General features: G+C 43.5%; 1 protein-coding gene across 1 annotated transcript in view; it reads right to left on the reverse strand.

The window, feature by feature from the left end:
• Positions 1-15,832, reverse strand: part of DNAJC11 (DnaJ heat shock protein family (Hsp40) member C11) — a 70,838-nt gene extending 55,006 nt beyond the window's left edge. Inside the window, exon 1 of the mRNA XM_060013496.1 lies at positions 15,739-15,832. Within this exon, the coding sequence (XP_059869479.1) occupies positions 15,739-15,810 (72 nt within the window). The 5' untranslated portion in view covers positions 15,811-15,832. The remainder of the gene's footprint in view (positions 1-15,738) is intronic.
• Positions 15,833-25,682: the final 9,850 nt, after the last annotated feature.

Genomic DNA, 25,682 nt, shown 5'->3' on the forward strand with positions numbered 1-25,682 from the left:
CACCACCAAAGGCACATACAACAAAAGAAAAAATGGACAAATTGGACTTCACCAAAATCAAGAACTTTTATGAATCAAAGGATACCATCAAGAAAGTGAAAAAACAACCTACAGAATGGGAGAAGATATTTGCAAATAGTATATCTGACAGGAGATTAATATCTAGAATATATAAAGAATTCCTAAAACTCAACAAAAACAATCTGATTCAAATATGGCAAAGGACTTAAACAGACATTCATATATCAAAGAACATATACGAATGGCCAAAAGCACATGGAAAGATGCTCCATATCACTAACCATTAGGGAAATACAAGTCAAAGCCACAGTGAGATACCACTCCACACCCATTAGGCTGGCTACTATAAACAAAAAAACAAGCAAGTGTTGGCAAAGATGTGGAGAAACGGGAACTCATGTGCATTGTTGGTAGGAATGTAAAATGGTAGAGCTTTTATGGGAAATAGTATGGCAGTTCCTCAAAAAAATTAAAAACAGATTTACCATACAATCCAGCAATTCCACTTCTGGGTAAATACCCAAAAGAATTGAAAGCAGGGTTTTGAACAGATATTTGTACACTCATATTCAGAGCAGCATTATTCACAACAGCTAAAATGTGGAAGCAGCCCGAGTACCCATCAACAGATCAATGGATAAGCAAAATATGGTATATAAATACAACTGACTATTATTCAGCCTTAAAAAGGCAGGGAATTCTGACATGTGCTGCAACATGGATGAACCTTGAGAACATTATATTAAGTGAAATAAGCCAGTCATAAAAAGAGAAATACCGTATAATTTTACTTACTGTTTAACAGGTATAGAGTTTGGGTTTTACAAAATGAAACGAGTTCAGGAGATATAAATGGTGGTGGCAGAGGCACAACAATATGTAAGCAGCATTTAATATCACTGAACGGTATACTTTAAAATGGCTAAGATGGCAAAACATATACATGTTATATGTATCTTACAAGTTAAAAATTTGAAAAAACCAAAAACCCAACAAAACCTGAGAATGGAAAAAAAGATACAAATGTGAAAGCTAAAACCGTAAAGCTTCTAAAAGACAACACAGGAGATAATCTTTGTAACTTCGAGTTAAAGATTTCCTATATAGGATAATAAAAGAAAAATATTTGCAAAATATCTGTCTCATAGATTTGTATTTGGAATATACAATGAGCTCTCACAACTGAAGAAGATAAACAACCTGATAAGATAACGACTAAAAGATGTAAACAGAAACGTCAACAAAAGATGATACAGGAATGGTGCACAAGTACACGAAAAGACATTCAACATTGTTAGTCATTAGGGAAATGCAAATTAAAAACACTTAACAACCACTAGAATGACTAAAATGAAAAAGACTGAGAATATTAAGTGTGGGTGAGGATGTGGAGCAAAAATAAACTTCATTTTCAAAAATATGAAGAGCAACTTTGTCGTAAGCATAGATTATAAAAATGGCATCAGGGGCTTCCCTGGTGGCGCAGTGGTTGAGAGTCCGCCTGCCGTTGCAGAGGACACGGGTTCGTGCCCCGGTCCGGGAGGATCCCACATGCCGCGGGGCGGCTGGGCCCGTGAGCCATGGCTGCTGAGCCTGCGCGTCCGGAGCCTGTTGCTCTGCAACAGGAGAGGCCACGATAGTGAGAGGCCCGCGCACCGCGATGAAGAGTGGCCCCCGCTTGCCGCAACTAGAGAAAGCCCTTGCACAGAAACGAAGACCCAACACAGCCAAAAATAAATAAATAAAAAATAAAAATAAAGGAATTCCCTTAAAAAAATTTCAAAAATAAATAAATAAATAAAATTGGGGCTTTCCTGGTGGCGCAGTGGTTGAGAGTCCGCCTGCCGATGCAGGGCACACGGGTTTGTGCCCTGGTCTGGGAAGATCCCACATGCCGCAGAGCGGCTGGGCCTGTGAGCCATGGCCACTGAGCCTGCGCGTCTGGAGCCTGTGCTCCGCAACGGGAGAGGCCACAACAGTGAGAGGCCAGTGTACCGCAAAAAAAAAAAAAAATATTTCTTCTACAATATAATTGTATAACTTGTTTTTTCAGTTAAAGGTCTTGTGGAGTTTTGGTTTTTCGGGTATTATTGGTCATTAAGGGTTTTCTACACCATTTTAAATGCCGTTATTACAGTTTATATAACAATCTTCTATTAATAACTTTCATTTGTTTTAAAAAGGCTGCAGTGGACATCCCTATAGCTAAAACTTTGTGTGTATGCATGATTATCTTTTTGAAAATAAGTTTCTAAAATTGTTGGGTATAAGACTTCCATTTTAGTCTTCTGAACTGATCTCCAGAAAGTATTTACCATTTAATTATTTTAAATTTAAAAATTTAATTTTATCCAAGGACTACATAAACAGTTTATAAATAAAACTACTAGACTTATAACCCCAAACAGCATTCACTCCCACTCCTCAGATGCAAGCACTTTTAAATCTTTTAGCATTTTTCTCATTTTATTTCTAAATATACTCATATCCTTAATTGTAAAATTTTAGACTTAAGAGAATTTAGTTCTTTTCCACTTCCTTGTGCTTATCTTTCCCCTCCTTTCTATGTAATTATCACAACTTTCGTTCAAATCAATGCAGTTTTTCTTTTTAATTAGTTTAGTTTTAATTATGACTGTAAATATAGTTCAAAGCTGAATCAAACAGTATACTATGATTACATTTCTTTTCTTGAACTACTTTTTATTTTTCCTGGAGTTAACAATTGCCTCATCTTTTTCATTTGCTTTAGCTTTCTATGGCTCTGTTACGATTCTTCTCCAACTCTTCACAGTATACTTCTTATAGTAAAGACTTCTAATATTCCTCTCAATATCAAACAGCACATCACTTTCATTTTTTTTTCCCCTCTAAGAGGCACTCCTCCAAGAGCTCTCTGCCCTGTTCTTGTTGTTGGGCTTGCTAAACAAACTTCATCTTAGGATTTCCTGTCACCATCTTCCTGGGCATCTTTCCTGGGTTGGTATCTCTTTTCTGTATCCTATGCCTTTCTCTTTCTTGGTTTTCTTCTTCATTTTGATGGAGCTCAATCCCCAGTAGTTTCCTTTACAGATATTCTCAAAAGAAGGAGGAGCTCTCGGAAATCAAAAATTAGATAACAGAAGTATAAGACTGGTTGGGAGGAAAAATTTTTTAGGCTTTGTATATCTCAAAATGTTCTTATAATCTGCCTTTATACTTAATGAATAGTTGGCTGGGTATAGAATTCTAGCTTGGAAATAACTTTCCCTCAGGATTTTTATTACATTGCTCCACTGTCTTCTAGTTTACAGTACTACTGGTGAGATACCTAATGTCTTTCCAATTCCAGCCCTCTGTTTGTGACCTGTTTGGAAACTTTCAGGACTCTCTCTTTAATCTATGATTTCCTTTAGTATGGGGGTCCTTTTCTCCCCCATCCACTATGCTAGTTATCTGAATGGCCCTTTTTAACCTATAGTCTCCTATCTTTTGAGAAATATTCTCATATTAATTGTTTCATAATGTCTTCCCCTCATTTTACTTTACTTCATGGCTAAGAACTGATCTTCTAAGTTTTTAAGTTTTACTTTTGTGCATATTTCCTCATCTTTATCTTCCAACCCTTCCACAGAATTTCTGTTATCTTATTTTTAATTTCCAAGAGCTCCTCCTCTTTTTATACAGTATTGCTCTTTGATATATCACCTTGTTCTTATTTCTTACATGTAGTATCTTATCTATCTGAAGATGATCTAGCTTCCAAACTCCCTGCATTGTCTGCTTCCTTCTAGTTTCTCCTTGCTGTCTGCATGATATCAGAGTTTCACGTTGGAGCCTTCCCTCAAACATCTGACATTCTTTGGCAATTGACTTACACTTCATAGTAAGATACTAAGAAGCTGTTTGGAAGCTCTGTATGTGTGAACGGGTCTTGTCAACTGATGAGCTTCTCTGTGAAATGCCTGGGAGGGAACCTAGAAGTTTCATTTGGCAGTCTTTTCTTTCTGATGGGCTAGCTCCTTCAGGGGAGAGACCAGAGAATAAAGGAAGAAAAGCCAGAAGTCTCGCCATGCAAACACTAACGCACCCCCCTGCCTTTGTTAGCGTGCCACTCTCACCCTTTACTGTCTATGTCCAGGCTCCAGAGTCCCTCTGGCTCAACTTCTCCAGAGGAGAATCCTCCTGCCTCCTGGCTGGGTTGGCTAACAGATTTTCATCTTATCAGAGCTCAATACTATCATTAAAAAGAAAAAAAAAAAAAACTTTGTCAGTCTGGTAGAGAAAAAACAAAACAAAACAAACAAAAAAAGCCTTGTTTTAACTTGCATTTGTTTTTTTACTAGTGAGGGTGACATTTTTTCCATACACTTATTTGCATTTTATTTTATTTTTTTAGATTTTTTTTTTCTGATGTGGACCATTTTTAAGGCCTTTATTGAATTTGTTACAACATTGCTTCTGCTTTGGTTTTTTGGCCACGAGGCATGTGGGATCTTAGCTCCCTGACCAGGGATCAAACCCTCACCCCCTGTATTGGAAGGCGAAGTCTTAACCACTGGACCACCAGGGAAGTCCCTTATTTGCATTTTAGATTTCTTCTATTTGTTTCCTTTGTATTGTTTTCTATTAGGGTATTAATCTTTTTCTTTTTGATTCCAAGAGTTCCTTATATATATTAAAAATATGAATTTTTATCAAATATATTAGATTCCTTTTGAGTCTTTTAACTGGGTTTATAATTGTTTTTAGGCTTTATTTTCCTTTAATAAACACAGATATTTCTCATTTTTACAAAATCAAACCTATCAATTCTCTCTGATTTCTGCTCTGGTATCATGCTTAGAAAAGTCTCCTGACGACAATTTCATTGTGTTTGCTTCCCTTAGATAATTAGGCAATTGAAGACACTGCTACATTTTCACTTATTTAATTTCTAGTTGATGAAGACCATCTCTGCAATCAATGTGCACATATTCAGAGTATACAGCCACTCTGCTTTTATTTTCTACCTTCGTTTAGCAAAGTAAGCTACAGCATGTGAGGAACATCAGTATGTCTGAACCATGACTGTATCCGTCAGGATGGGCTGGGTTAATGGTTCTTAAGTGTGGTGTGGGGCCCCCTGGGAGTCCCTGAGACCCTTTCGGGGGTCCACAGGTCAAAACTATTTTCATTATAATACTAAGATTTTATTTGCCTTTTTCTCATTCTCTCATGAGAGTATAGTGGGATTTTCTTGAGGCTACATGATGTATATCATTGTTCTGATGGTTAATGAATTGTGTACTTGTATACTTTCCTGTTTTCTAGAAATTTCTAAGGTGGTAACTTTATGGTATAAACACGTGAGTTTTCAGAGATTAACTCAACTGATTTTAAGTTCTTTTGCTGCACACTTACTATCTTTCGTTATATCTGCTATGCTATCTGTGTATCTGTAACCTCATTGTTGTGGAATACATAGTTATTTTGAAATCCTTAAGTCTTCCTTGTGCCTGTACTGAAATACAAGAAGTAAGTACACTCTGTGTCTTATTATTAAATATTGATAGTTATAACCCACATAAACAAAAGCTCTTTGGGAACCTCAATAATTTAAGAATGTAAAGAGGCCCTGACAGCAAAAAGTTTGAGAACTGCTGGGTTGGTGATACCGTGGTAACAAACCATCCAAAAATTCCAAAGGTTTACCTCTCCCTCACATTACATGTCCATCTCAGGTCAGCTAGTTCTCTGCTTGGAAATGTCCTCAGGTCCCAGGTGGACTAAACAGACACCCTTTGGAACCCTGCCAGTCATGGAGGCAGAGGGAAGAGCATGAGACTCTCCGGCTGGCCTGGCCTTGAAGTACCTCAGCCTGAGCAGGACACACATCACTTCCACTTACACCACTGGTTAGAAAGGGTCATGTGATCCCACCCAACTGCTAGGGGACTAGGAAGTGCAGCCCCCTCGCTAGTTAAGAGCCAATAATGTTTGGTGTAGAGCACATCTAACTACTACAATGATATTTATTTATTTATTTATTTATTTATTTAAAATTTATTTATTTGGCTGCGCCGGGGTCTTAGTTGTGGCATGCGGAATCTTTAGTTGTGGCATGCGGGATCTAGTTCCCTGAGCAGGGATCGAACCTGGGCCCCCTGCATTGGGAGCACAGAGTCTTAGCCACTGGACCACCAGGGAAGTCCCTACAATGATATTTAATTCAGTATTTTGAAGACCTAATAAGAGTATGCAAATAACAGCTAAATTATAACATACCTTCACTTTAAGAAAAGTAAAGCCACAGGCTTTTTATTGCTGAAGCCTGTAAGTTTCAAGTTCAAACTTCCAGGCTGTATCTATATATTGGTGCATCTCAGCAACAAAGTCTCAACAAACTATATTCTACTGGATTTTGGGGGGTTTGCCTAATTACCACAATTGAAGATTCATGACTGTCCATATGTTCCACGACAATCTGATTGAAATAAACTGCATTAGCTAATAAAAGGCTGTAATTTTTTATGATACTTGGTGCTCATACGATTTAAAGGAAAAAAGCAGATTTCAGAGCTAATTAACACCAAGACAGCATGGGTACTTAGTGCTGAGCAAGAGCTGCTTCATGAAGAGAAAGGGTGTCACAGATTACTCGGTGTCACTGAGTAGATACTGATTATACTAAGAGACCAGTTTTTGTAAAGGTTCCTGCTACACAGTCTGAAGCTTCAGACAATAAAGCTGCTCTCATACACAGCCCTACCCTCTTCTGATGCCATTTTCCCTGCTCAACACAGTCTTCTATCCTTTTCATTTACGTGTGGAAAAATCTTTGGAGGATGTGGAAATAAGTTCCTGCACATGGGGTTCATGCACAAACATAACAGACCCCCACAACGTGTGTGGACTCACCCTCAACGTCAAGTATGCTGCAGACTGTACTAAATCATTCTGCCTGACTCATCTTTGTAAGGTGCTTCACAAATGGAACAGGATTTCAACGGAAACTAACCTGTGCCAACTGTAAAAATTCAGCTCCATTTAACTGACAAAAGGAAAAAGAACTGTACCAAAATAAATCTAATCCATCTGAAGCTACTTACTTTTACAAATATTATTGGTGCTAGTATAAAACATGATAAACAAGCTTTTCTCACTGCAAAAAAGAAACATAAGAGGAAGATAATCAATATCTGCCAGATGAGAAAGGACAAGGGAAGGGCGTTCTTTCCTCTTCTCACGTGGTAGTCAGCCTGGAACTTAGTCTGCACGGGCCTTGGCTTACGCTGGGGCCCGAGCGTACAGGCATGCGTCTGAATTTGCTCTCATCTTCTGGTACCTGACTTTAAACAATTGTCATAAGTGACAATTTAGATTTACCAAACTGATAGTTGATAAACTCCTTTCAGTAAATTCCTCTAGAATGATTTATTGCCAAAAGTGCAATGTGTTCCTCAATACAGGTATTCCACAAAGTAAAATGCACCTGGACCAGGTGAGTATGGTGTTAGCAAATATTCATCATTTCAAGCCAGAATGTCAACCCTACTCTAAGTACCACAGGAGGTACAAAAGAAATATGTCATCCCAGCCCTCAAGGAGATTATAAACTAGAGGGAGGTGTGTGTGTGTGTGTGTGTGTTCCCTAAAACCCCAGACACATGGATTTAACTAAACAATATATAACAAAAATGCTAATATTAATGATAAAGACATAAGTTCAGGGCTGTCAGAATGCAGAGAAAACTTCGTGGAGGCAGTGGGGTCTGAATGGGAATGCAAAAGGTGGATTCAATTTGCTTTGGTGCCAACAACAGGCTGGGGCATTTCAGGGGAAGAGAATGCCCTGAGGAACCAGGAGAGACAGAACACTGACAAACTGGCCAGAGTAGAGGCCAGAAGAAGGCAGGAAGTAGGTAACAAATCAATGCGGACATCCACCCACCTGCTCATTCATGCAGCAAACATCTGGTAAGTACCTGTCATGTGCCCACACTGTTAGGGACCTGATGGCGAACGAGACAACAATGGTCCCTGACCACATGGAGCTTGCTTTGCAGTGGAAGAAAGCAGAACATCACCACAAAGGAGGCAGAAAATAGAGAAAACATCTAATTTGTAAGGGGCTTTAAAAAGGGAGCCAAGAGTTTGACCCTTCCTTACCCAATAAACAATAGGAAGCCAAAAGGTTTCTGGCTAGAGAAATGTGATCAGTACCGTGCGTTAATATTAACTTGTACGGCTTGACTAAAGCTGACAGAAGGCAAACCAGAGAGACCTGAAGAAAACTACAGCAGAAACGTAAGGCTGAGCTTATGAGGGCTGGTTGGCTGGCTGGCAGCCTAGAAGTTGAAACAGAAATGAAGGGGTCAAAGTCGGCTGGAGTCGAGGGGGTTCATGGACTGAGTGGCTTACAGGACAGTCGAGAAGGGGCTCAATACTATGCGGCGAAGAAAAGCCAAAGCGCATCCGGGGCTTTGACTGGGATGCATGGGTCAGGAGGACCTGGGAGGCAGACAGGCTTGAGAGGCAGGTAAAACACGTAAGCAATAATGGGCAGAAGGCAGAGATGCGGGGCCCAAGCAGAGCACTTTAAACCAGCCGAGCTGGTGAGGACTGAACCTGGGGAAATTCTAAGGAAGACAGGAAATGAGCAACTGGCAACGTGAGAAAGGAGGGCAAGGAGAGCATCGCAAAAGCTGAAGGGGATTTCGAGGCTGTCAGTGGTGTCACAAACGCATCTGTACAGACTTAAAGCTAATAAAGTACTTTCACCAATATTTCCTCATTTAACACTTGAAGACTCATAAAATGTCTTGAGATTGGTATTAGAACCCCCATTTTACAGCTAAAAACAGTGAAGATCAAAAAGGTTAACTAAATGAGGAGAGATGGAGAAGTTTATCTGAGATGTCTGAGATGGAGAAGTTTATCTGATTACGTACCCCTGACCCAAAAGCTGGCTAGAAATTGTAACTTGTGTGGCCTGGCTCAAACCGATCTTCAGTTCATGAACATTTACGAGAGTGAAAGGCAAACTACAGAGAGGGGACGGATATTTATACTAATCTATCAGACAAAGGACTCACCCAAATTCTATAAAGAATTCCTACAAATCAGTAAGAGCATTCCTTATTAACTTTTATGCTCATAATACTAATAAAAATATACTGGCATTTACTTTACATAATAATATGCCCATTACTGTGCTAAGCACTTACGTGCATTCTCGCTTAATTCTCCCAACAGCCCTATGACAGTAAAATTACTGTCTGGATTTTATGAATGAAGAAAGTCTCAGAGAGGTTAAGTAACTTGCCCCGTATCAGGGGCTAGAGAGTCAAACTTGGACTTGACTTCAAAGGCTTTGCTCTTTAAGCCACTGACCTCTTCTGAAGCTCCACCTCCATCTTTGGCCTTTTTACGCCATCATCAACACGCTCATAGGTGCCCAAAATGCCAGGTACTGGGCTAAGTGATCTCAGCTGTCCTTCCCTAAAACCCGCCTGTGTTAAGTATAGAGGTCAGATGCACACACTATATTTCTCATGATTTTGGAGGTTGGCCTTCTACCACCACTTTAGGACTCTTCATTTTGAAAAGGTGGGCTTAAGAGAGAAACAATCAAATCGTGAATATGTCAGAAAAGCTAAACAGGAGATTGATCAAACAATTCCAAGTTTCTACAGCTAGGAATAACCTTAGAACACTTAAGTTCTACTTAACATAGAAGGAAAAAAACTTACAAAATTTATAGAACGCATTATCCCCAAGATGGCATTATAAGTTCAAGAAAGAACTAGGTGGGACTTCCCTGGTGGTCCAGTGGTTAGGACTCTGCGCTCCCAATGCAGGGGGCCTGGGTTCGATCCCTGGTCAGGGTGCTGGATCCTGCAGGCCGCAACTAAAGATACCGCATGCCACAGCTAAGACCAGGCGCAGCCAAATAAATAAATAAATACCAAAAAAAAAAAAAAAAAGGACTAGGCAATCGGTAAGGACAGAACTCTATAAATACTAAAAAAGAAAAAAAGCAGGGCCCACATCACCTTTAAGGTTTGCGGGGCCGATGGGGAGTCCCATCCTCCAGGCACACCCCTTGCTGACAACAACACACGAGAACGGGCCAAAGGAGCAGAAATTCTGATTCCTGATTAGAGGTCATTCCAAGGGCTTAGAAAAGACTTTCCTACCATTGTACAACTTTTTCATTTCTCTTCCTAGTCATGTCCATGTTTATTTGGGGCCTTTGAGACAGGACAGTAAATAAAAAGGCCAGCATCTGAGTGACATGAACTCAAGTTCCTTTCTGGGTCAAAAATGATGGTTCGGATCCTCTCTTTACATCCAGAGTTTGGCTTATTTTTTCCTTCTCGTCCGTCTGCATCTGTTACATCCTGTCCACTCGTGCAGGATTCTTGTGGTTTGATGTCTGTTGGCATTTTACTGCTGAAGAATGTTCTGGCTCCAGCAAACCCAGGAGGGAACACTGTGCACTCACTGCAAGCAGAAGTGGTTCCAAATGTCCAAGAGCCAAGCAGGATGCAGCCATCAGGCCACGAGTTTCTCCAAGGGAGTGCGATCTGTATAACCCATGGGCCACGATGGTGGCAATAAAGCAGCAATATTCCCAGTGGCCTTTTTGTTTGTTTGTTTTTGGTGCCCCCTTTTAAACATTTATGCTATTTTATTTTTTCATCTCTGTTAGCTGTCTTAAATCCTCTCTTGAACAAAGTAGGGTATAAATAAAACACATAAGTAAAATTAAAATGAAAGTTTAATAGAAGTGAACACTAAAATTCCACAGCCAAGCAAAACGTGCGGCTTGCGTATCCCATATTCTCTTCTCCAGGGTTTTATTACTGAACTCACAGCAAATATAAAAGCTTTCAATTGAATTCTCTTTAAGAAAGAAAGAAAAAAGAAGAAGAAAGAGGTATTTTGGTAGATAATGCAGAACTGGAGTATTAAAATTTCAAGATGCAATTGTTTGAAACGTCCAAAGCAGAAAGGTAATAACTAGCTTACGGTTTACTGAAGAAAACAATTTGAAAATTCAACCTCCTGGTGTTTGCTAATCCCATTATGAGATGACACTGGAACTAGCGGGACACCATGACGGCCCCCTCCCCACCCACAGGGAGACCCCCAGAAGCCTCTCTGAGCTCCACCCAGGAACCCTCCTGACCGCCAGTGCTGTCTTGCTGTCGCTGGAGCAGAACCTCTGCCTCTGCCAGGTCCTCCCCTCTCTGCCTGGCCTCTTCAAAGCTGATAGCTCACAACAAGTTTATCTGTGGGTCCCACTCTGCCTCTACTCCAGACACTGTCTTTCTGGATCATCCCTTGGCTCTGCACTCCACTCCCATGCTTAACCCCAGCTTCCGGGAACCACCGCGCCCGCCACCCAAGTCACACGCATGACCCTGCAGGAAGAGTTCAGAGGGAAGATCGTCTTTTGAAGAGAATAAACTCAGAATTTTGAACAGAAAGGACGAAGAAAGCTTTGGGAATTCATAACCTAATTCATAAATTCTGGCACTATGTTTTTTTATTATTACAGTAGCAGATTTAGCCAGGATGAGGCATACCAAAGCCTACCATGTACATGTATGTCTTTTTAAAATTAGCGAAACCTCATGTTTATCAAAATCCAAGAAGTAGCAACAATAAATATTATTAACCGAATACCTGCTTTCGCCAGGTACTCTATACATACCCTCATGCTCCACTATCCAACATCTTGGCTCAGAGTGAGTACGTAATACATTTTCACCTGTTACCTACATTTCAACATCCAGGGAAACAGGGAGCAAAAAGGTTCAGCTCCTAGCCTAGAGGCACAAACCTCCCAGGGGTAAAACTGGGCTTTGAACACGGGCCTTCTGGCTGCAGAGCCCCACAGTGAGCCTCCTCCGTGACTTCGCTGCAGGTCAGCACAGGAGACTCTGAGGCTGAATGACGTGCTCAAGCTCACCTGGGTGGCAGGGCGGCCTGAGGTCCTGCTCCTAAGGCATGCTCGCTGACAGGACACCTTACCAGACAACCAAGGCTCACACTACTTGCCCAGCACCTCGTTTTAAGCAGGGTCACTGTTGTGAACATCCAACCTAATGCAGCAGATGGGAAACTCATTGAAGGAATGACCTTCTTGGACCCACCTTTACATCCCTCATTAAGACTAAATTACCTGCCCATAAGGTTAGATAGCAACGAAAGAACAAACACACAGCACCTCACTGCCTTAGGCACCTAAGTGTGCACCTGGCTTAGCCAACGCTTTTACATTCAGTTCCTGCGGATGGCCCCGCCATCCTGGTTGGGGGGCTGGGTGACCGTCCCCCAGGTCAATCCTGGCTGTGACCAGCAGACCTTCCTCTAGTGCTCTAGCCTGTTCCTCCCATCTGCAGTCCAAACTTGAAGTTTTAGCCCCACTGTGTGACTGTAACCTACAGCCAGAGAAACCCAGGCAACCAAAAACTGTGGAAAGAACAACAGACCCTATACCAGGGAAGGAATGAAAATGCATTTTTTATTTAGGTTTTGATTTTACGCTTCTAGTTTCACAGCTGTCATGGAAGGATAAAGATCCCAGAACACTGACCTCCATATGTGGACTACAAGAAAATACATTTTTACTTAAGTTCATTTTTTATTTAACGACTGTTTTATTTCAAAAGTGTTTAAAAGCTGAAAAGGAGATTGGCTCCTTTCAGGCTCAATCCACTGGGACCGGAGATCTTAAAACAGGTTATAAACATTGCAGACATGCATAAAAATGAAACTCTTTCAACTACAACAATGGTTAAGTAGGAATTAAACTCAAGTATTTAGGAATAAATCAGGTTTAAAATGTGTCAATCATAATGTCTACAAAGAGCATAGAGATCAAGAAAATTTCACTCTTACTCTTCAGGAATCCTTTCTCCAAATAAATTTTGGCAAATCACCTCAGAAATCTCAAATCAGTTAGATTTCAGGCCCCTGATGATGCATCTGACTACCTAAACCAGAGATGCCAATCCGGTTTCAATGTGCCCAGTTAATGATAAACTATTCCTTCCCCTCAGTGTGTGGCAGGCAGACAACGGCTCCATTCCGCAAACAGGAAATCCAGAACGCTAGAGAAAGGGAATTTTTTTAAAGGTCATGGAACTCCTGTCTAGCTGCCTGCTTCACTCCCTGGGATACAATTTAAGGGGATATTTTAAAGTTTGAAACATGGGCATGGGAGATTCTTAACCTGATTTTTGACATTTCTGTATCACTCCATTGTTATTATCATGTATTATGCCTGTAAATCTGAACCTTTTAAACAGAGTTCCCTGGTTTTGTGTCAGCTTGCTTCCATCTGAGACTCCTGGTGGAAAGTCTCTGAACTTTCTAACACGAGAGTTCTGAAGGAGCTCTGGAGCGCTGGTGGGAAGAGGACCTCGCCTCCTAGTTACGCTTCAGTGTCATCAAGCCGCAGACCCGAATGCGAACACATCAACAGGGGTTATGACCTCCTTTTGACCACACAGGTAAAAATAAAGATTACTTCTATTTTTTCTCTCATTCTTCAGCTAAATCATGGTATTTCAACTTCAGGCTGATTTCTAATTTCACAAAAAATCCTAGTAAATATCAAGTCCAGAGATCACCTTCAGAGCTTCTCTTCTAGTGGAACCCTGAGAGAGAAAATCTCCACACCAGAGGGGATGGTGTTTTACACTGTTTGTTGACAACGGCAACACAAGATGATGAGCAAGAGGACATGTTTCATAGGGATTTCACCTACAGTCATAAATGTGGAGGTGCCTTCACTCATCCCGAGAAGTAAACATTTTTTTTTTTTTTAAAGAAATATTTCTTTGGCTTCCACCCATCAGTCCAATAACAATGACGGGTCCTAACACTCTGGTGGTTTTATACCTGACAAATGTTTACCTAGGACTCTAGCCAAGCCTATTATTTTATATCATTTGCAGCGGCCTAAGACTCAGTAAGCCTGGTAAACAGGTGAATAAATGGCTGCTCAATTACTGATAACCAGACTAACTATAAATGCGTGGGAAAAAAGGCTGGTTTCAGAAAAGCCGGTTTTATTTACCACTTTGCTTCTAAGAACTGGAGAAAGAGAACAGCCCAGGGAATTCCCTGGCAGTCCAGTGGTTGGGACTCTGTGCTTCCACCGCAGGGGGCACGAGTTTGATCCCTGGTATGGGAACTAAGATCCCAGAAGCCGCACGGCACAGCCAAACAAAACAAAACAAAACACAAAACAAAAAGAATAACTAGCCCAATAGCTCCATTCAAAGGGGAAAAAAATGAAGGCCAAAGGTTACCGTTGATTAGTTACAAGAATCTCCAGGTGGCCCTATGGCAACCTAACAAGATCTGCAATTCCCCAAAATATTTCTTTGGGCGTTTCCATAGTAAGTAGTGACTAACACACTTAAGGGATTCTTATGAGGGGTGCCCAAGGAGTCCGGCAGCTCTGTAGTCTGAGGACTGGTAAGCTAGGGTGACAGTACAGCACAGAGATCAAGAACTGGGATTCCAGAGTCAGACTGCCCAGGGCTGAATCCAGACTCTTGATTTCTAGTGGTGTGGCTTTGGGCAAGTTACTTAATCCCTCTATGCTTCATTTCCTCGGTTTTAAATCAAGAATTATCTGAATGCCTACTTTAAGGTCTGATACGAGAATTAAGTGCAAAAACATAAAGTGTCCATTCAGCACCCTGCCCCTGCACAAAGTAAGCCCTCACAAAACGTTAGCTATTATTAACATCACGCAGACCTACTGACAACACAGACTTGACCAGCCCTAGTCTAGTCAACACAAGCTTGACTAGACCAGACTTGGCTACTTCGGATCACTGGAAAATCTAAGCCCAAATTAGAGGTTCTCTGGCAGGGCTGGGAAGACCCAACCCAGCAGTTTAGAAAGAAATAATCCACCTCGTGACCTGACCTTGGAAGCCTCCCTGACCTTCACGCTGACCTCAAATGGAGAATCAACAAGAAAGGAAAGTTACTGGGCCCCTACTAAGTGCCAGACACAGTGTGAGACTCTCTCGTGTTATCTTTCATCCGGTGAGGAAACGGGCGCACATGTCGAGGACGTGCTTGGGGCATCACTTGTTTCCTAGCTTATTCCTAACCTGGGCCTCCGAAATGAGGCTATTTGTCCGGGAGACTCTTCCTTGAATTTCTGGACAGCTGCACAAAAGGAGGACACAAGACACCTGCCTCTGAGCCTGGACTCACTTCAGAGGCGGGATGTCCCCATGGAAGACGCAGGGACCGGACAGAGTCCTGGGGAGGTTCCCGGGTAGCCTTGACCTTGGTGCCTAATACTCGGTTTCCCACCCTGCGGGCTGGGGGCGATGACACAGCACCTGGGCGGGTGTGTGAGCCGAGCGTGGCACCGGGTCCGGGAGGACTTGGACCCCCACTCCACGTCCACCTCGGGGGCCCTGTTCCCTCCTGGAGGCGCGGGGGCCTCTGGCCTTGCCCTGACACAGCGCACGCGGCGCACCAACCGCGGAGAGTTGGGGCAGAGGCCGGCCAGGACATCCCCGGCGCAAGGGTCGGGGCGGTGGGGACAGTCCGGCCGGCCGGCGATCGCGCACGTCAGCCGGGGTCACGCGGCCTCCCCGCCAGGCTCCGGCCGCCTGAGGCGGGAACGGGGCGGTCGCCGCCAGCTCGGTCCCCCCTGAGCGACCCGGCCTAGCCTCAGCCCCGACAGCGGCCCATCGCAGGCCTCACCTCCCTGCGCACGTTCAGCAACGAGTAATAGTCTTCATTGTCCAGCTCCTCCTCGCTCAAGGCCGTCGCCATCTTCGCAACCTTTCACCCCGCCAAACCGGCAAGGCCGTGCTCAAGAGGGACGGCCGTTCGCGGTCCAGACGGCGTGGGCCCGTGAGGTCGCTCCACAGCGGCCCCTGGCGGCCCGGAGTCGCGCCGCCGCCGCCCAGCCCTGAAGAAGCGCGCCTGCGCCCTGCTCCCCCGCGCGGCCGGGGGCGGGACGCGGCGCTTCCGGCCCTTGCACGTGCTGCGCTGGATCTAAAGCCCAGCCGGGGCCCCCAGGGGCTGTGCCCGGGCTGGAGAGGACGACCTTGCGGTCACACCCGGGGGTCGTCACTGTCTGGGCACTGGGGAGATAGGCCCCTGCTACACCCCCTGTATCCCCCGCCGGCCACCAGGGCGGGGCGCATCCGGATCCCAAGTATAGCCCCACCTGGGCCGCTTCGCCAGCACCGCCCCCCAACCCCCCGCGGGAGGCTACTCCCGGCCCCACTTGCTGACTTGTCACAGGAAACTTACAGAATGTCATGTGTTCCTGCCTCAGTGGTCTTCGCCTTTTCTTTTGACCACCCGGAACCCTGCCCAGAGTACGGGCCTCCTCATTTTCATTTTTTATCATTGCCCTATATTTAGGGGCACCTGGCCATTTTTCTGCTGCTTAAATGAGGAGGCAGTAGCCATTGGGTTCCCGCTATAATTGTCTCTGGCCTGCTTGTATACCTACAGACCCTATCACAGAGCTGTTCTCTTGGAAATTTGTATCATAATTTAGCGTCGGAGCCTGATTGGTTTCAGTCTGCTGCCTGCTGCTCGGTGCGTTGTTAAAGATGTCTTGGTTACATGATGCAGTTATCAAGAGGAGGTGGACAGGAGAGCTCCCATGATCTTGTCACCGGTTTGGTTCCTGCTGCCCTGTACCGATTCTTCATTAATTCTCAGTAAGGTTTGTAAACCATCGATTTAGAACCATCCATTGCTGCCCTTCCTAAGCAGGCCTCCTGGGAAGCCCCAAACACCTGTCTGTGGATTTGAGAAGTTGATTTCTTTCTCTTGCTAATTTTTGACCAGATGTGCACCATCTGGGCCTGTGTATGGTCCCTTCCAAGTTGCCCAGCCCTGTTAAGAATCTTCTGGCATGAGACCCTTAGGTGTGCTGAGACTGGTTATTCAAGACTGTTGAGTCAGTGTGGAACAGACTGTCAGCCCAGGTTGTAAATTAAGAGCTTTTTCTTTAACTGCGTGAGGTTTCCTCACAACAGCTTTCTTTCACAGACACTCATATTCCATCAGCTATTCCAGCAATTTTTTATGGTTTTTCCTTTTTTCTCCGTTGCAGAGCAGTGATGAGGGCTGAACTGCACGCTGACATTTGCTGGTTTTTAAGAATTTCTTACCGAGAGGCTGGGGGGAAAACTACAACGTTATGATACTCCTTTTTTCCTCAGGTTTGTAGACATTAATTGGGCTATAATGCTCAGCTGGGTAGAGAAGTCCTTTGCCATCTTCCCTCTGCTTTGGAAAACACTGCCTCTAGGAATTACGTGAACGGAACGTAACATATGTCTCAGAACGCGCAGGTCTGTGTTGCTATGATTGAGAATGACCTGGTTTTCATCACCACTCTAACAAAATAAATAGTGACTCAGGGATGCTCTGCGTTTTTGTCCTCTCTTGGGCCCGCAGTATTTTGTATTATGGTTACTTGGAAAGTGGTTGTGAAAAATGGGAAATAAACTTAGATACACCACAGGCTTGAGAATATATTTACTTGGGAGGTTGGCTCTCTTGTTTCTCCCTTCCAAAACCCTAATCTATGGTGGGCAAGATAATGAAAACCAGGAGCAGTACAAATTTCGAAGTTAACACACACGTCCAACAAACTACTCACACCAGAGCAAGTGACAAAACTCAGCCACGTTCACTCACTTCCTTGCACTTTTGTTTTCTTTTTATTGGGTAAAGCCGCAAAGCAATTTGTCACTTAGCTGCAAAGCCTAATATGGAATACATTCATATAAGTATATGTACGTGTGTATGTATTATATATGTATATATAATTGAAACAGGAGGGAAGGGGGCAGGGCACAACCTTTAAAAGAATAACACAGTCGTTGAGGATATCACAAAAATTGGTTGGAACCGATTAGGTCCAAGATGGCGGAAGATTCAACTTCCAGTGGACCTGGAGCCTCATTATCTGCTCATTATAATACCTTAGCATATGCTAAATGACACACCCACAGGTGCCATGACAGTTCCGAGGCCAACCATAAAAGGCCAAAAGTGGGCAATACCCAATTCCTGGAAATCCCCACCCCTTCCCCAAAATAGTTGGAATAATCCTTCCACTCATTAGCCTGTGAAATTACCCAGCTCATAAAAACTAACTACCCCATATTTGGGGGACTCTCGCCTTCTGAGATGGCTCAGACTCTGTAGAGCGTGTTTCTCTCAGGGCTGCTCTTGCCTTTTGAGATGGACTGCATTGTTTCTGGAATGTGTATGTCTCTAAACAAATCCACTTCTTACCTACCACTTTACCTTTCACTGAATTCCTTCTGCTCTGAGACATAAAGAACCTGAGCTTCATTAAGTCCTGACACCAGGTGTGTGATCTTACTTGAAAGACAGTGGGTTCAAGTCCCAAATCTGAGTTTTGCCTGGGTTCAAGTCCCAACCCGAGTTGTGCAGTTTCATAATTGTTATTGAATTCTCTCATTGTTAAACAGTAAATGTAAGGACGTTCACCTCTACCGTCATCATGTTCAGAATGACCCCAGAACATCTGGCCTCTCAGCATAGCCACTCAAGAAGTTTCCTTCGTTTAAGGACCCGACCCTGGGCCCTCCCGTCTAGCATGTAGGGTTAGGGTTCCCAGAGTAAATACAGGATGCCCATTAAATTTGAATTCCAGATAAACAATGAGTAATTGCTAGTAATATTGCATGGGGCGTACACATATACTAAAAAAAAATTCATTGTTTATCTGAAGTTCAAGTTGAACTGAGTGTCCTGCATTTTTATATGTCCTGCGTCTGGCAGCCTCAACTAGAAACCCTACAATCCTTCCCCTTTTCTGGAGTGATGCTACGGAGAGATGAGGTGAGCAGCCTGAATCCACACCCCCTTCTCTGTAATTCAGGAGGAAAAGTCACCTATAATCTTTTTCTTATTCTCTTGTCACTGAGCCCAGATTGGACTGTCATGCTTGCCTGCCGGCCATTCATAGCCTTGCTCTCCCTCTCCCCTCGTGAACTCTGATAACCCTGTTAAGAGGAGTTAAGAAAGAAAAAAAAAAACCTTAGCTAAAGAAAAGAAGGGAGAATCCGCAGGCACTCAAGAATTAAATTTTCTTGATGTTATCTCTTCCCTTAGCATTTCAGTGACTCGTCATCGTACTCTTTAGCCAAGATGATAATTGCAGGAGGGTCGAGTCACCCAGACTGAGTCACCCAGTCACACCTGCTTGAGTGACATAGGGCAGCCTTGGCAGCGGTGGCAGGAGGCGCAGGCAGCAGTTCAGGGATGGACTGGAGGCCTCGGGACTCACCCGTTTTAGACCTTGCCATTCTGTCGAAGTATGCGCCTCCAAAATCTTCAGGTCACACCTTCTGCCTTTGGAGCTCAGCATTCCGCCTACGACGTCAATGTCATCCATCTGTTGTGCCCGTGGTACTTACTGGTTTTCCCTGCTGTTTGCAACTTCACGTCCGTGGTCCCTCTGTGTTCATCTATCCTAATCCATCAGCTCCCAGCTGGGGTCCCATTCCAATCTGCTTTCTCGGCAGTTCAGTGATGTCATAATCCTTTGGCCTTTGGCTCTGTCCATCACATCCATTCCCAGTTTGGTTTGTCTCTCTTATCTACCTTTCCACACTCCTCCCAGGCTGTGGAGAGTAGCTGAGGAAAGTCTTGGAAGGTGCAAAGTTGATGCTTATTGATGCCGAAAGCTCGACCTCTGTGCACCGGTGTCGAATCAAATCTTGGAGACAGAGTTTTGGGTGAAGTAGCAAAGAACAGCTTTATTGCTTTGCCAGGCAAAGGGGGACACAGCGGGCTTGTGCCTCTCAAAACTGTGTGTCCCAACCTGGGAGGATTTGGTGAGGAGTTTTTTTTTTTTTTTTAAAGAATTTACTAAATCTTTATTTCCCTAATTGCGGTATTAACAAAAATTTCTCACAAAATGTATAAAACAGCATAAACATTTGATAGATACACTAGTATTAGTCATACTTATTCTTTCACTTGATTAGCATTTGTTAAGAAAACAAATGGCCAAAGTGCTTAATTTTCATTTAGAATGGAATAGTCTGGCCTAACTCTGACCAATAATTAAAGAAAATAGTAGAGGATACAAGTATTCACAATTTTACATGAATAAGGAGGGTTTGCTATTTTGTCTGCTAAAGATTTTTACCTCAACTTTAGATCTTCCTAAAATGCCAACATCCCAAAATAAAATTTAGTATCACCTGACTGTAGACCGAATAAACCTTCAACATCAATCCTTAGCACCACAAAGTCAAAACATGTTTTTTTTCATGTGAGGACCAAGCAGTTTTAAAAACAATCTAAATGACCTCAAAGCATTCTTGGTGTGAAGTTTTATAGCAATGGTTCAAGGCTGGGGTTACTGATAAGGATTAGGGTGTGTGCAGGACCTGTACTCCTTTAATCTGGCCTCAGGGAATCTCTTGATAAACTTCTCTGGTTCCTTTAATCTGGCCTCAGGTGGTCTACTCTGGAATGAAGAATTGCAGACATTTTCCATTTGTTGGGGGTTTTAGTTCTATAAAGGGTTCAAAGAGGGTTTCCCTGGTGGCACAGTGGTTGAGAGTCCTCCTGCTGATGCAGGGGACACGGGTTCGTGCCCTGGTCCGGGAAGATCCCACATGCCGCGGAGCGGCTGGGCCCGTGAGCCAGTGCTCCGCAACGGGAGAGGCCACAACAGTGAGAGGCCCTCGTACCACAAAAACAAACAAACAAACAAACAAAAAAAGGGTTCAAAGATATTGTCTTGTGCATCCCTTGAGGTGGAACCAGGACCTGCCCCAAGGCTGCACCATTGTTTCTTGGCTGCCTCTCCCTTGTCTCTGCATCCCCTCCCTTCCCTGATTAGCAACTGTCTGAATTTGCCTTTTGGAACTCAGGGAAGGTCATCGAGGCTGAACAGAAAGGCTCCCGTGCCCAGGAGCCCCGCGGGGTCCTGCTCGGTTTCATTATCTGACTTTAACTGGCCCCCAGTGTTACTTGGCAGTCCTATTATACTCGTCTCTTATACCCTGTACATTCCCCCACAGTGTCTATTCAGCTTATCTTTCCCCCCCCCCCCCCGGTATGGGCCTCTCACTGTTGTGGCCTCTCCCGTTGCGGAGTACAGGCTCCGGACGCACTGGCTCAGCGGCCATGGCTCACGGGGCCAGCCGCTCTGCGACATGTGGGATCCTCCCGGACCGGGGCACGAACCCGTGTCCCCTGCATCGGCAGGCAGACTCTCAACCCCTGCGCCACCAGGGAAGCCCTCAGCTTATCTTTAAGTTTGAGATAATATGCAGGAATGGGCATTGGCCTTTCAGCAATTTGCAAGAGGGAAGTGATTTCTGTTCTAGTGGAATTAACACTCCAGTGTGTGGGGGAGGGGCGCAGGCAATAAACAAGTTAGTTAATAAGCAAGATAACTACAGATGCTAAGTACTATGAGTAAAATAAAACACAGTGATGTGATACCGGAACGTCTCAGATGGAGGGAGGTCATGTGAAGTGGGCTGGTTATGGAAGATTTATCTGGGGAGGTAATTTTGAACCAAATGACAAGGAGGATCTGGCTTTGCAATATCCAGAGGAAGAAACTTCCAGTGCAAAGGCCTGGAGACAAGAACAAGTTTGGTGTGCTCCAGGGATGGGAGAGAGAGCCAGCGAGCACGAACCTGGTGCAGGTGGGGGAGGACAGTTGGAAGAGATGGAGAGGCTCAGTCGGGCGGCGTTGGGGGGGGCTCATGGAGGGGAGGGTGGTGGTCAGGAATTTAAGTTTTATTCTGACCACAGTGGGGGGCATTGAAGGATTTTAAGCAGGGAAGAGACATGGTCTGATTTTTCCTCCCAAAGGGTCACTTCAGGGAGGCTGGGTTAGAGGGGGCAGGAATGGAAGCATCCCCTCACCCCTATCCTGTTCAAGGTTATTCCGGGAAGAGAGGACGGTAGACTCGGACTTGGACTAAGCAATGGGATGGTCAGGTATAGAATGCAGGTTGGACTTCAGTCAGTAGGAATTGCTGATTGGTTGGGTCTGGGGTATGGGGAAAAGAGAGGAGTGTACGGTTATGCCTGCATTTTGGCTTGAGCTACTGGGTAGTAAGGCCATGTATGGAAGACTATGGAAGAGGCAGGCTTGGGAGGGGAGTAACCAGGCGTTCTATGTTGGAGAAGTAGGTCTTTGTTAGGTCTCCCCGTGGAAGTGGCGCCTGCCGTTTCTGCTTCCTTTACTGCTCACTCTTTCATTTATGCCGTCAGGCTCTCATCCCCATCATTTCCTTAAAATTCTCTTCTCAGAGATTCCTATGGCTTCTTGAACCCCAGACCCAATGGCTTTTGTTGAATCACCGTCTGTCTGGACTCTAGCTAGTATTTCAATGTTACTCACCTCCTTCGTTGTAACTTTTCCATCCGTCCTTGAAGGCTTGCCTTTTCCTCTCGCTTAACTTCCATATTTCTGTGTTGCTCTCCCTTCTTCCTCCCGCCTGGGATTCAGGACCTTTGTGTTCTGGGTTCATGGATCTTTCAGCCTCTCACCTCCTGACTTTCCTTCATGGATCCTTGGTTCTAGCCAGAAAAAAAAAAAAAAATTGAACTTCTTTGCGCTTTGTCTTTTGCTGCATCTCTGAGCTTCCATGTAGGGTCAATGACCCTCAGTCTAAAAAACACCCTGTGGAATAGCTTTTTTTTTTTTAATTTTAAAATTTATTTAAAATTTATTTTTGGCTGTGTTGGGTCTTCGTTGCTGCACGCGGGCTTTCTCTAGTTGTGGCAAGCGGGGGCTGCTGTTCATTGCGGTGCGCCGGCTTCTCATTGTGGTGGCTTCTCTTGTTGTGGAGCATGTGGGCTCTAGGCGTGTGGGCTTCAGTAGTTGTGGCTCGTGGGCTAAGTAGTTGTGGCACACAGGCTTAGTTGCTCCGCGACATGTGGGACCCTCCCAGACCAGGGCTCGAACCTGTGTCTCCTGCATTGGCAGGCAGATGCTTAACCACTGCGCCACCAGGGAAGTCCCTGCGGAATTGCTTTTAGTGTGGGTTTGTTGTTGAGAACTCTCTTGGCGTTTGTTTTTCTGAAAATCTCTATCTGACGTCATTAATATTGAAGGATATTTTCTCAGGGTAGAGGAGTTTCGTTTGGTAGTTATTTTGATTTCTAGCACTTTGGCAATACCACTTCACTTCCTTTAGGCTTTCGCTATTGCTGTTGTGAAGTGTTTCTCTTTTCTCTTTTGGGGACTCCAATCACACCGTCTCAGTGTATTCCTTCTTTTCTGTCTTCCTTCTTTTTTTTTTTTTTTTTTTGCGTTACGCGGACCTCTCACTGTTGTGGCCTCTCCCATTGCGGAGCACAGGCTCCGGACGCACAGGCTCAGTGGCCATGGCTCACGGGCCCAGCCGCTCTGCGGCATGTGGGATCTTCCCGGACCGGGACACGAACCCGTGTCCCCTGCATCGGCAGGCGGACTCTCAACCGCTGCGCCACCAGGGAAGCCCTGTCTTCCTTCTTTTTATCGCTATGGTTTCTTTGTGGATAGCTCCCTCTGACCAATCTTCCACTTCACTAATTCTCTCATTTTCTTAAATTTTTTTCCTAAATTTTTAAAACTACTTTATTGAGTATAGTTTAGGTCCAGTATAATGTATATACTTACTCTTTTTAAATTAAAGTATAGTTGATTTACAATGTTGTGTTAGTTTCAAGTGTTCAGCAAAGTGATTCAGTTATACATCTATTCTTTTTCAGATTCTTTTCCCTTATAGGTTATTACAAAATATTGAGTACAGTTCCTTGTGCTGTACAGTAGGTCCTTGTTGGTTATATATTTTATGTATAGTAGTGTGTATCTGTTAATCCCAAACTCCTAATTTATCCCTTCCCCTCCTTTCCCCTTTGGTAACCATAAGTTTGTTTTCTATGTCTCTGGGTCTACTTCTGTTTCATATATAAGTTCATTTGTATCACGTTTTGTGTTTTTTTTTTTTTAGATTCCACATATAAATGATATCATATGATATTGTCTTTCTTTGTCTGGCTTACTTCACTTAGTATGATAATCTCTAGGTTCATCCATGTTGTTGCAGATGTAATGCATATATTTAAAATGAATAATTTAATGAGTTTTTACACATATATACACACATAAATCCATTACTATAATTAAAATACTGAATATTTTCATCACCTCCAAAGTTTCCTCATACCCTTTTATAATCTATCCCTCTCTTTACTCCTATCTCCAGGCAAACACAAATCCACTATCTATCATTATAGATTAGTTTGCATTTTCTAGAATTTTATATGTGGAATCATACAGTCTGCTCCGAAGCTATCATCCTATATCTTCCCTATACTATCACTGCAGGAAGACCCTTTTCCTCTCTTCAGTGTTGGTACCCCTGTTTCCCAATGCCCTCTTTCCTATTTTTGTTTTATTCCATTGTTTTGATGCAGCAAATCTTGCTCCCACAGTTTTTTTTGAGAACTTGGATGCTCTTATCCTACCTTTATATTTGATGGCTAATTTGATAGGCAGATAGCATGGCTGGGTATAAAAATCTATGTTGTAAAAATGTTTCCTCAGAATTTTGAAGGCATTGTTATACCATCTTCAGTTCCCAGTATTGCTGGCAACAGGACTGATTCTTTTTAATTCCTGAGGCTTTGTAACTCTCTTTTTTTTCCTTTGGATATATTGTTTTTATTCCTGGTCTTCTGAAATTCCATGATGATATACCTTGTCTGGGTCTTTAAAAAATTATTGTGCCACACACTCAGTGGGCTGTTTTAACCAGGAAACGTCTATCCATCACTTCTGGAAATTTTTATTTGATTATTTGATAACTTAATTCCATTGATTTTCTTGGCTTGTTCTTACTGGAACTCAGTTTATTGTGATGTTGGACCTCTTGGACTGATTTCCTAATGTACTTTTCTTTTTCTAATCTCCATTCTTTCCCTTTTTAGTCTTTATTGGAGATCTCAATAATACCATTCCTTTCATTGATTTTTTTAAAATGTCTGTAATAACATTTTTTGATTTTCTAGAGTTCTTTCTTGTTCTCTGATTTTTTTCTTTACAATAGTTTCATGGATACAATAGTTGTCTCCTCATATCTCTGAGGATGTACCTAGTTTTATTCCATTCCCTCACTGTTTCTATCTCCTCCCAGTTATTTTTTTCCTGTTTTTTGGGGGGAGTGGGGTGGGGAGGGGGTGTTTCCCTCATAGCTCTGATGATCCTTGCTTGTCTATTGATGGGAGCTCCATTTACATGTTCAAGGCTAGTCTTCTGGTGGGCCTATTGGAGAGTTGTCAGGTAAGGTCCCCCAGATGTCAGATCTGTAGGCTTTCTCTCTTAGGTGGATTGGTTTTCCCAGAGAGGAGTCCTCCTTTCTCCTACCTGGGGTAGGTAAAAGCCCTGCAGAGGAAGGGGCCAGGAATAGCATTTCAATACCTAGACATTCACAAAATTTCCATTTTTTAGTATAAAATCTGGTGTCTACTTGTGCTCCGGTATCTAGACTCCAAAGCCTTTTCTTACCAGATAATAAACCTCCAATAGGGGTGGGGGTGCTGTCGTTGCCTGGCTGGGTAGATTGGGGAGGGGGATCTGGAGTTATTAACTATTCTTTATGTACACTATCAACAGCCCC

This window comes from Delphinus delphis, chromosome 1, assembly GCF_949987515.2.
Source record: "Delphinus delphis chromosome 1, mDelDel1.2, whole genome shotgun sequence".
NCBI classification, from domain to species: domain Eukaryota; kingdom Metazoa; phylum Chordata; class Mammalia; order Artiodactyla; family Delphinidae; genus Delphinus; species Delphinus delphis.